General features: G+C 63.1%; 1 protein-coding gene across 1 annotated transcript; it reads left to right on the forward strand.

The window, feature by feature from the left end:
* The first annotated feature begins 4 nt into the window (after positions 1-4).
* On the forward strand, positions 5-5,099 carry SNX33 (sorting nexin 33). Its single transcript, XM_054837409.1, has 2 exons — positions 5-2,251; positions 3,946-5,099. Exons 1-2 carry the CDS (start codon positions 811-813, stop codon positions 4,197-4,199), a joined length of 1,695 nt encoding a protein of 564 aa, XP_054693384.1. The 5' UTR covers positions 5-810; the 3' UTR covers positions 4,200-5,099.
* Positions 5,100-11,525: the final 6,426 nt, after the last annotated feature.

An 11,525-nucleotide genomic window follows, 5' to 3' on the forward strand; every position in this document is an offset into this window, starting at 1 on the left:
GCTCGGCCGTGCGTCACGGGAGCCTGCCGGGCAGCCCCGGCCCCGGGCACCGACACCGGAACCCACCTCCGTCCTGCGTGAGATTTGCGGATTTCGGGGTGGGGGGTGGGGGGTGGGGGAATCAAAACAATAACAAAAAAAAAAAAATTCCACCAAATCCCGGCAAACTTGGCCCGGAAAGGAATTGCAAAATCCCCGGGCCGGGATCACCGGGAGGTTGGGCTGGGTTTGGAGTCGGTTCCCGGCGCTTTCCCGGCACCCACCGCCTGGCAGCCGCTGGCGGGAGGAAATCGGGGTGTTTTATCCACGGGAGCCTCGGGAAAAGTCGCTTTGGATTTATTTCCTCGCTGGCAACCGGATCTTTTCCTCCCGGAAAGTGAAACCGCGGGATCATCGTCCCACCGAGATAAAACCTGCGTGGACATGGCCGAGCCCGGCTCCCGGTCCGGCCGGGGTTTAAATCCCGTGGGAGCGAGGGAAATGACCGGGGAATGTTGTTTTTAACCGGGGCGCTGGGATCGGGGGGATCACTCAGACGTACGGACCTTGGTGTCGCCTCGTAAGGGATTTCTTCTCCATTTATTTGTTTGTTTTTTGTTTTTTTTTTTTTTTTAAATTTCCCTGAGAAACCGGCCAAGCCTTTTCCCACAGCGCGGGTCGGCCCCGGCGTCGAGCGAGTTTGCGGTTATCGCCGGGGGGGGGGTGGCGGTTGTTTTTTTGGCTGTGGGGATTGCGTGACGCCGTGGTTTTCCCCCCCACACACCCCCCCACGCACCCACACACCTCCCCTTCACCGCCCCGGGACCGGCCATGGCGTTGAAAGCCAGAGCGCTTTACAACTTCCAGAGCGAAAACAAAGAGGAGATCAGCATCCAGGAGAACGAGGAGCTCATCATCTTCAGCGAGAACTCCCTGGACGGGTGGTTACAGGGTCAAAACAGCCGCGGGGAGACCGGCCTCTTCCCTGCCTCCTACGTCGAAATCCTCCGCTCCCGGTCGAGCTCCAACTACACGGACTACTCCAGCAGCCCGGCCGGCTCCCCCGGACACGACTCCTCCTTCTACACGGAGACCCCCAACCCCGGCATCTCCTACCAGGGCAGTTTTGAGGATGACGATGATGATGATTGGGATGACTGGGACGATGCTTGCACGGTGGTGGAGGAGCCCCGGAGCGCGCCAGGCACCAACGGGCACCCTTCGCCCAACCTGCAGTACCCGGCGGCGTACGGCCACCATCAGTACGCCGGTTACCGTCCCAAACCGGCGTTGGAGAGGCAGGACAGCATGAGCTCCTCCAAGAGGGGTAGCGTGGTGGGGAGGAACCTCAACCGCTTCTCCTGCTTCGTCCGCTCGGGGGTGGAAGCCTTCATCCTGGGCGACGTGCCCCTGATGTCCAAGATCGCCGAGGCGTACTGCATCGAGATGGGCTCCAAAGGACCCCAGTGGAGGGCGAACCCCCACCCCTTCATCTGCTCTGTGGAGGACCCGACCAAGCAAACCAAGTTCAAGGGCATCAAGAGCTACATCTCCTACAAGCTGACCCCCAGCAACATCAACTCGCCCGTCTACCGGCGGTACAAGCACTTTGACTGGCTCTACAACCGCCTCCTGCACAAGTTCACGGTCATCTCGGTGCCCCACCTGCCCGAGAAGCAGGCCACCGGGCGCTTCGAGGAGGACTTCATCGAGAAGCGCAAGCGGCGGCTGATCCTCTGGATGGACCATATGACCAGCCACCCCGTCCTCTCCCAGTACGAGGGCTTCCAGCACTTCCTCTGCTGCCGCGACGAGAAGCAGTGGAAGCTGGGCAAACGCCGGGCGGAGAAGGACGAGATGGTGGGCGCCAGCTTCCTCCTCACCATCCAGATCCCCACAGAGCACCAGGACCTGCAGGATGTGGAGGACCGAGTGGATGCCTTCAAGGCCTTCAGCAAGAAGATGGATGACAGCGTCCTGCAGCTGACCAACGTGGCCTCGGAGCTGGTGCGCAAGCACGTGGGGGGCTTCCGGAAGGAGTTCCAGAAGCTGGGCAACGCTTTCCAAGCCATCAGCCACTCCTTCCACATGGACCCCCCCTACAGCTCAGACGCCCTCAACAACGCCATCTCCCACACGGGCAAGACATACGAGACCGTGGGGGAGATGTTCGCCGAGCAGCCCAAGAACGACCTGTTCCTCATGCTGGACACTCTCTCCTTGTACCAAGGGCTCCTCTCCAACTTCCCAGACATCATCCACCTCCAGAAAGGTAAGGGTGGCCTCTTCCCCCCCGCCGCCCCTGGTGATGACCTCTCCTGAGCGACGGTCCCACGTGGGTGGGAACACCATGGGGAAATCCTGCGCCGTGCAGGGACGGGAATGGGGTATGAGGATAGGGGTGGGAATGGGGATGGGAGTGAGGATGGGGACCGTTGCCTGTGGCACCCCAGGAGGCAGCACGGTCCCCGCTGGCGGGGCTCCCTGATCACCCCGGCCTGGGAGAAGCTGCTGGAGCCGTTGGGTCCAGGACCAGGTCGTGCTCCGAGTGATGCTGTGGGCTCCACAACCGCTGCTGGCACTGCTGAAGCGCTTGGCAGGCTCCAGGATGGCTGCGTCACATCCCCACCCACCACCGCTCGTCCCTCCTCATCCTCCCTCCCCGGCAACCGGGGTCAAACTCTTTGAGAGTATTTCCCTGCCCCTCCGAGCCCGGGACGGGCGGGTTTAGCACCCCCGGGGCGTCGGGGCTCCCCACATCCCGTTGTCCCCCTGTGCTCGTGGGTTCCCTGGGTGTTCGGGGGGGTCAGGGAGGAGGAGAGGGGGCGAGAGGCATCCACTCTGCCCTTCCTGGGGTGGGCAGCGGGCAGGCAGGGCTCGGCGTCCCTTTGCACCCGGGCAGCGGGGCATGACGCAGACGCAGACGGGTGCGGGGCCGAAGTCCACGCGTTCCTCCCGGCCCGGGGAGGGGACGCCTGCGTCGGCATCCCCAGATTTTTTGGGGGGGGGGGGCGGGTAGGGGAGGGACAGGGAGTTTTCCCCGGGGTGCAGCCAGGGCCGTCCGTGTCCGAGCGTGTCCGTGCATCGCTCTGCATCCTTGGGGGAGGCTGGGAAGGCGAAAGGGGAAGGGGAGGATGCGATCCAGCCCTGGCTGCCTTGTTTACCGCGGCGGGTGAAGAGGGGCCGGATCCCATCCGGAAGCGAGGCCGCGTGGGCAGAGCGGAAGGCAGGATTTGGCCTCCAACCTTTGCTTCTTCCTCCTCCTCCTCTCCGCTGGGAGCAGGGCGCAGCAGGAGCACCGTAACCCCGGGTCCGGCGCTGCCGGCGAGGGGCAGGGAGAAGGGAAAAAAGCCCGGCGAGCTGCGGGCCAGATCCTGTTTTCAGGCAAACAGCCTCGGCTGATGAGGGGGGAGGAATGCGGGGCCAGAGCCAGGCAGGATTCTTTCGAAACCGAGCTGTAAAAATAAATGGAAGGAGGGGGGAGAAACGGGGGTCAGAGCATCAGCTGCCTCTGGGAGAGGGAGACGCTTTCCCAGCCGAGCTCTGCGTGCCCTTCCCGCACCCCGATTCACCGCCTCCCGGGCTGGGGTCCCCCAGGGCTGCTCCTGACCCCCCCTCCAGGGAGTGACGTCGAACATTTGCAGGGCACGCTTGGCCGTGACGACACCGCCCCGCGTTAGCTTCGCACCCCGAGCCTTAATTCACACCCCTCCGGCATCCCAAAGCCCCAAACCTCCTGCTAAATATGAGGGTGACTGCCCAGGGACGGGGTGGAAAAGGAGTTGGGGAGGTCAGAGTCCAGAGGGAAAAGGCTCCCGGTCGTTCCCTGCCCGGAGGAGAGGGATGGGACCCCGCGGGAGAGGGACGGGACCCCGCGGTGCTGCCCGGGGACGTGCCAGGGGAAGGGGGACGGAGGGTCGCAGGGATCCGTCAGCCTCTCACCCTTCGCCCCCCCCGCCTCGCCAGGAGCCTTCGCGAAGGTGAAGGAGAGCCAGCGGATGAGCGACGAGGGCCGGATGGACCAGGAGGAGGCGGACGGGATCCGCAAGCGCTGCCGTGTGGTAGGTTTCGCCCTGCAAGCCGAGATGAACCACTTCCACGAGCGGCGCGTGGCCGACTTCAAGAGGATGATGCAGTCTTACTTAAAGCAGCAGATCGTCTTCTACCAGCGCGTCAGCCAGCAGCTGGAGAAGACGTTACGCATGTACGACAACCTCTAACGCCTCCGCTTGCTGCCCCGCCGAAATCACGCACTTCTCTATCCGCAGCCTTGCAGACCTACTCTGTTTGTGAACGGGCTGAGAACGAACGGCAACTCATGACGCTAGTGACCAAATACCTTCGGGCTTTCCTCCCCCTTCCCGGGCGGGCAGGCTGCGGTCCCGCGGGGAAGGGCTCGCCCGCGGGCTGGCCGTGCCACCTCTTTCCCTGGGGACCTCCCGCCCCGCCGCGGGTCTGGCGGGGATGCTGGGGGGGGGTCACAAGAGAGATGGACGTGGAGGTAACGGCACCGCTGTCTCTGCCCGGTGATTTTTAGCTTTCTGAAAACCCTTCCTCCCGGAGCAGAGGGGTGGGTGCATCCCAGCCCGCTGGGAGAAGAAATCAAAAGCGGTCGACATTTTGCACACTAAAAGCTTTTTCTGATGGAAAAAAGGAGAAGAAAAAGATCTTTATTTGGAAAAGAATGATTTTTTTTTTTTTTGTCACGAGATATTTTCAATATTTTCCATTTTTTGCAAATGTTTCTGCAGCATTTTTACCAATCAGTTTTTAAATAGACACACAGAGGCGAAGGGAAATCTCTTTCTCGAGCATGGCTGTTGACTGGGAAAAGGGAAAAGAAAAAAAAAGAAAAAAAATAAAAGCCCCACAGCCTTTTCAATAAAATTGTCAGTAGAAAAAACACCCACCTCCTTCCCAGAGACGTCTGTGGAAAACGGAGCTGCTCCAGAATCCCAGGGAAGGCTCCGCATCCGAGCATCCCCTGGCTTCCAGCCAGCTTCCGAAAAATCCCCGTACCGTGGGTGGCGCCCGGGGGGGGGGGGCTGAGCGCCGAGCAGGGGGGTGTCCGTCCCTGTGCCCCGCACTGGCTGCCCTCCCGCTCTCCAAACAGCCCACCGAGGGGTAAATCCTGCCCGGCTTCACTTTGCCCAGCGGCGCAGGACCCACGGCAGCGTGTGGCTGCCTGGGGAGACGGCGGGGCTGGCACGGGGACCTTGTTTTCGAAGGGAAACGACTGGGATAAATCACAGCGAGGAAAGTTAGGGCCGGCTTGGCCTGGCTCCAGGGTTAAAATTAGCCCCGGCATGCGGGCCAGCGGGGTATTGTTAAAATAACAGCGGCGCTGGGAATGCGGCGGGCTGCGCTCAGTCCTCCCGGAGCCCTCCCCGGCCCCCCCAGCCGTCAAAATACAGCCGGAGGCATCGCGCAGCCTCCGTCCAGGCAGGATGTGTTTTCTCCTGCATCCCGCGGCCCCATCCGTCATGGCCCCATCCCACCCCACCCCACCCCAGCCCCTCCAGCGGCGGCAGCACCCATGGGAACAGGGCAGCTAACCACCGTGCTGACCCCGCGGGGGTTAACGCTTCGTTCCCTGCCCCGCTGGCCGTGACCGAGGTTGTCTTGGCCCCACGTTGAGGCCAGATGCTGCGTAGGACAGCGTGTCCCTTCTCCCCCCCGGCCCCGCTGCCATCGGCTCTCCCCCGGGAGCACAATGGGCGCTGGGTTTGAGCCTGCCGCCGCCGTCCCCGGGCAGGCAGCCAGCCTCCGGCACGGCATGGCACGGCACGGCACGCAGCCTCCGGAGCCGTGCCGGCACCCAGCTGCGGCATCCTGGGTCCCTCAGACCCTGCTCGACGGGGAGATGCTCTGCCTGAGGTCCCCCTTCGTGGGTCCCTGGGATGCTCCAGGAACTCGTGGCCACCAGCGGATTTTGGAGGGTTCGGGAGTTAATCCTCCTTCGGAGCCACCCTGATAAACGCTTGCAGATTTGGGCCCCGAACGCGGGCTGGTCACACCCTTGGCGAAGGCCAAACGCTGCAAAGAGCCGCCTCTGCTCACGGGGCGTGCGACCGGAGCTGGGAGATGTCCCGGCGCCCCGGGAGCTCAGCCTCCGCTCCAGCATCCCGGCACGGGGACAGGGATGGGACGGGGATCCTGCTGGCTGCACGCGCCCCCTCTGAATGCCGTGCCTCAGTTTCCCCAAGGGTGGACTCATGCTCTCTGCGGTCCTCCGGCACCACGCTCCCAGGGCTGGCTCGGCACGGCAAACCCATCGGGCAGGAAAACCTGCTTCCCGTGCCCCAGTGCTCCCGCCCCGTCACCGAGCCCCCTCGCGCAGCAGCTGCTGGGTGGGCACCCTGGGGTGCAGGGTGGTGGCACGGAGGTGGGCCGGGGGCGCAGGCGAGCGCTCCCCGCGCGCCGGTGGTTTGGGTCGCTGTGCCTTATCCAGGACGCAGGCTGTTCCCTGCTCAGGGTCACGGCATAACAAAAATACCAACCGCGGGGCGCGCGGGGCTGAGAGGAAATGCCGGTAACGCGGGGCAGGTCCGCTTCCTCCTCCCGCTTCCCGAGGCTGCTTTCGCGTGGGAAAGCCAAGGACGCGGCACCGCCGTGAGCCCCCACGGGTGGCCGGGTGGGGAGGTGGCGGTGACAGCGGCCGGTGCGTCCTCCCCCGGGGGCACCACAGCTGGCACCGGAGGGCCCGGTTGGCGGCTTCCAGGAGCTCCATCGTGGAGAGAGAAAACCCAGCATCCTTGGTTTGACCTCCGGGAGCCGCGGGGTTTTTACGTGGGCCGGGCCAGCAGGCAGTAGGGACAACCCGGACCCGACCCGTCCCCGGGTACCCCCCAGACCAGCAAGGCTCTGCTCGCCGGGATGAGCCACCTCAGCCAAACCAATCCTGGTCACCCCAGCTTGCCACCCCCCCGAAGTCCAGCCCAGATGCCATGGGGTGAGAGGACCCCTTTGTGGGTGTAGAAGCAGCTGGGGACCCGCGGGGACCAGAGGAGGCTGGGGACGTGCTGGGTGCCTCCCGCGCCCGCAGCTGCTCGGAGGTTCCCACCAGCCCCGAGCGCTCGATAATTCGGGAGCAGACACCAAAGCAGCCCCGTGGCCCAACCCAGCTCCTCCCCATGGCAAAGGGGAGCACGGGGGGGGGTGCAGCTCCCGGCAATGCAGCCGGGCAGGATCGGGCCTGCCGCTTAGCAAACGTGTTGGAGAGGCAGGGCTGCCAAGGGAGCAGAGTCACGCCTGCTTGGTGGGGCTGGCAGCGGCTCCGGGGCTGCACGTGCAGGGGATGGAGCCGAGCGGGATTTTGCCACCCGAAACGGCTGAGGGGTCCCATCCGGACCCAGCCCCGCTGCGCTGGGAGGTGGACGAGCGTGTGCTTGCGCGGAGGCAGCAGGACCAGGGAACTGCACGTGGGAGGGCACGGGCACGGGGCGGCAGCGACCCAGGGGCAGAGGGAGATAGCTCAGACTGCCAGCTCGAATCTTTTCATCACCGCACTTCTCAAATATTTCCAAAGCGTGACCCTGACTCGGCTCCTCCAGGCGAGGCAATGAGCTCCAGCTGGTTCCTCTGGCCGGGGCTATAAATGCTCCCTTCTGCTCCCAGGCCAGGGCAGTTACAGGGGGGGCTCAGCAGTGCCTTTGCTAGGGGAGTGAGCGGGGAACCACCTTTCATTGCAGCTGGGGTTTCCCAGCCCTCCTCATTCCCCTGGTGCTGAGTCCTGCAGCCCCTGGTGCTCTGCAGCGGGCTGGTTCCACACCCACCCCCCCACCCCCCCCCCCCCCAGCCAGAGCCAGGGTGATGCTCGGGGCAGACCCTGTCCCAGCTCTCCGTGCCAGGATGGATGATCTCTCTCTGGTCCCCAGGAAGGTGCTGAGCCCGAGCAGGTAGGTGCTGTGCTGCTGCGGAGCTGTGTCTCTGGGTGTGTTGTGTTTTGGGGTTTTTTTGGGTTTGTTTTTTTTTTTGCAGGAGGGGTGGAGAGCCCCGGCTCAGGGATGTGGTTATTCCCTCCGTCATCGCGTGTCTGCCTTGGCGTTGCTGGGTGTGGAAATGGAGGTTAGGCTCAATCTGGCTGGAATTTAAATCGGCAGCCAGGCCAGAGAGCCACGGCGGGCCGCAGCTGCCTGCGGGATGCTTTCTGGTGTGCAGGTCCTCATCTCTCCACCCCTTCCTCTGCTCACTGAGGCTTGGGGAGCTTTATCTCAGGTGGGCAAGGTGAGGGCTGGGGGGGGATACCAGACTCCTGGGGACAGCCCTGTCCCTGCATGGGCTTGTCCCCACCATCCCGTGAGGTGCTCCTGGGGTGATGTGCCCGCAGCCTGCTCTTCCCCCCCGCTCCCCGGGGCTCTGCTCCGTCCTGCCGGGCTTGCTGCCAGCGCAGCCCGTTCCGCAGGCTGTGGGCATGGCTTGCAGAAATCGGGCAGGCACGTAGCGGGGAGGGAAGGAGGGGTCCCGGCATCCCGGGGCGCTGGGCTCGGAGCCGAGCGGAGGTGCTGAGCCTCGTCACGCTGCGCAGCAGCCAGTGTGAGGTCTGGCTCTGGGTTTCCCAAGTGGGGCAGCTCCTGGGAGGACCTGGGCACCCCTTCACCTGCCTTGGGGGGGAATAGGTGTCCTCCTGCCCTCCTAGGTAGGGTCTCCCCCTGCCATCGGGGAGCGTGACCTGTGCCCCTGAGGGGACTCCAGCGTGTTCTCCCTAGTTCCCAGGAAAATCCAGAGGCTGGTGAGAGCTGCCAGGGAGGTTTTGGGATGGGGACAGGGAGGCGGGAGCCCTGGGACCATACTTTGCCTCCCCAAAAAAAGAGCGGGGGCCGCCTACGTGATGTCCCCAGGAGCGACGTGGACGTTGTTGTCACAAAGTCCTGCAGCCTGTGGTGGTCCGCAGCAGTGGAGGCGGCTGGGGGCACGATGCTTACGGGGGTCCCAGCCTGGTGTGCAGGGCTGGGATGTGCCTGGCTGGGGATGAAGTCCCTCTTCTGTCGAATCCCCGCGTTTGCACGGCTGAAGCTTGTGGGGAGGGTTTCGGAGCCAAACGATCCTATCAGCGTGGGGTGGATGCTGAGACAAACCTGTTTGGCCTATTATTTGTTTGCATTTGAATAGGTGCCTGGAAACTGGTTCATGTCCCCTCCCGCTCTGGGTCCAGCCCCGGTGTCTCGGTCTGCTGCTGACCCTCCCTGGGCTGGTGCCAGGGTGCTGGTATGGTCATTAACCCAGGAGAGGTGTGGGATGGGGCTGCCTTCTCCCCGAGCCGCTGTGCAGCTGCTCTTGTTTCCCTGAGCCAAGCTCAAATCTGGACATTAACCCCAGTGCCGGGCTGAGATCCCGGCAGGGCTGCAGGGACTTCCCGACGGATCCATGTCCTGCCCCGGGATCCAGCTGCGGGGGCTTCCCAGCAGAGGAGGAGAAACTCCTTGCTTCTGGGGCTTATGGAAAGCAAAGGTGACTTCTTAATGAAGACCAAAATAAAGTGAAACTCATTGGCATTTTGGCCGCTTGCGAGCCCTCGTGTGACCGCCCGGCAATCCAGTGGTCAGGCACCGAGATGCTTTTACCCAGGTGGTCACCTCAGGGTCTGGAGGTGGTACAGAGGACAAGGGACACCAGCTATTGAGTCCTCGCGCCTCCTGGGTGGCTCTGCTTGGTGATGTCCTTGCTTTTGATATTCCTTTTCCTACCATTTAGGAGGCAGGTGAGGTGCGTCACCTCCATCCTGTCACACCTCTGTGAGTCACTGTGACTTGCTCCCTGTCCTTTGTATCTGGGTGTCTTCTGGCTCCTGCCCTGCCTTCTGCCACCCCATGCTGTCCCTTAGTGACTTGAGGCTTTGCTGTAGGCTGGCTCTCCTCTTGGCCACCCCCTTGTCCCCTGACCTGGGTGTCCTGAGAAGCTCCAGGTACATGGGGGGGGGGGGGGTGTCTTGATGCCCTGTCGATCCAGGTGCCCTCAGCACCTTCTTGCAGCCCCTCTTGTGCCCTTGCTGTTGCTCCCACGCCTGATGTCCCCACTTCACCCCAGCCCTGCATTCCTCTGCACTCAGGCTGGGCGCAGCGATGCCCCCCCTGGCACCCGGAGCGGGGATGTCCCCATGTCCCTGGGGACAGCAGTCTTGCTCCAGGTGCCTTCCCTTGCCTTAAAACCACGGGTAGAAGGTGAAGGAGGGATGTAGGTGTGAGATTCCACAGGGAAACACCAGCGGCTGTGCCGAGGGAGAGACCTGGCAGCAGTTCTCCGGAATAGGGCATGTAAGTTCATGTCAGCCAGCTGCGCACATCTGGCCTGCCTTTGGGGTGGGGTGGGCAGCACATCTGGCAGAGCAGCTCTAAGCATCTTCCCTAAACCTCTGCAAGCTTTATAACCGGCTGGGCAGGGAGGGGTGCAGGCCAGCTCCTGTCACCCCCAAAACCTCCCAGATCAGAGCGGTTCTGGCCCAAACTGGGGGGGGGGGGGGGCTACACCCCTGGGTGAGCAGGCAACTTCGGTGCTGCGCCCTGGCCGGGCACAGAACCCGCTGGGGAAGGCAGGGATGCTGTGCTGGCTCCCGACGCAGGGAAGTCAAAGGACCTGGCCAGGAAATTCTGAGCTTGTTTAGGCTGTGGTTTAAGCGTGCTTAAGCCCCCCTCTCTGGATCCTCAGCCCTTCCCCAGGTGGGTGGCTGGCAGCTCCGAGCCTGGGCCTGATCCTGCTGCAAACCCCGAGCAGAGCCAGCAGCTTTGTTCAGGATTTAAACCCCGCCAACAGAGCCTGGCCCCGGAGAACCGCGATCCATGCTGGCGTTTTCCAGTTTACTGCCTGTCCTCCCCTGACCCTGGGAAGTGGATGTTTCCCAGCAGTGGGAATACAACTTCAAGCCTTAAAAATAACCTGCTTGGCTTTCAATTCTCCGCACAAAATAGGCCACGTTCCTTCTATTTAATCCCTGGGCGCAAGGCGAAAAAAAAAAAATCATTCAAAAGGAAAACACGGCAGATGCTTCCCAAGGGACCTTTGGTGGACGTCACCGGCTTCCCTGCAAACCTCCATCCCTTGCTGGGGGCATATGTACCTAAAGATAATAATAAATGTCCTTGTTCGAATGTGACAGGGAAGGCAGAGAGTTAATCTGGAAGAGGGAGGTGATGGCGCTCCCTCCGCTCTGCGGGGAGAAGTTGTCCCGACCTTTCAGGAGCAGAGCTGCCCTGGCAAGATGATCCTCCTGGGCAAGCTGCGAGCCGTGGCGTGGGCAGCCCGGTCACGCCGTCCCCAATTTGCGGAGGGGAGAGGGTGTGATCGGCCTCTGAGCAGAAGGAAATGTCGGGGGTTTTCCCCATCTGGATGGAGCGGGAGGAGGGATTTGGTGGCAGCGGGGAAGGAGGTGCGGGCTGCCTCCGCCGTGCCCTGTCTCGCCCGCGCCATGGGGTAGGTCGGGGCTGGGGGACAGGGCTGCCCGCGCCCCGGCGTGCCAGCACCCACCAGCTGGAGTGGGACGGGTGGGATTTACCGCTTGGCACGCAGTTGGCACCATAAACCCAGCCAGGAAAACTGCCGGCACGATCCGA

This window comes from Grus americana, chromosome 10 (genome assembly GCF_028858705.1).
Source record: "Grus americana isolate bGruAme1 chromosome 10, bGruAme1.mat, whole genome shotgun sequence".
In the NCBI taxonomy this organism is placed as follows: Eukaryota; Metazoa; Chordata; class Aves; order Gruiformes; family Gruidae; genus Grus; species Grus americana.

What these genes read in the sequence shown, in the direction of transcription:
- SNX33 (XM_054837409.1), top strand. Translation starts at nt 811, where the DNA reads ATGGCGTTGAAAGCCAGAGCGCTTTACAACTTCCAGAGCGAAAACAAA. An exon ending in CATCATCCACCTCCAGAAAG is followed by an intron (nt 2,252 to 3,945) that starts GTAAGGGTGGCC and finishes CCGCCTCGCCAG; the next exon opens with GAGCCTTCGCGAAGGTGAAG.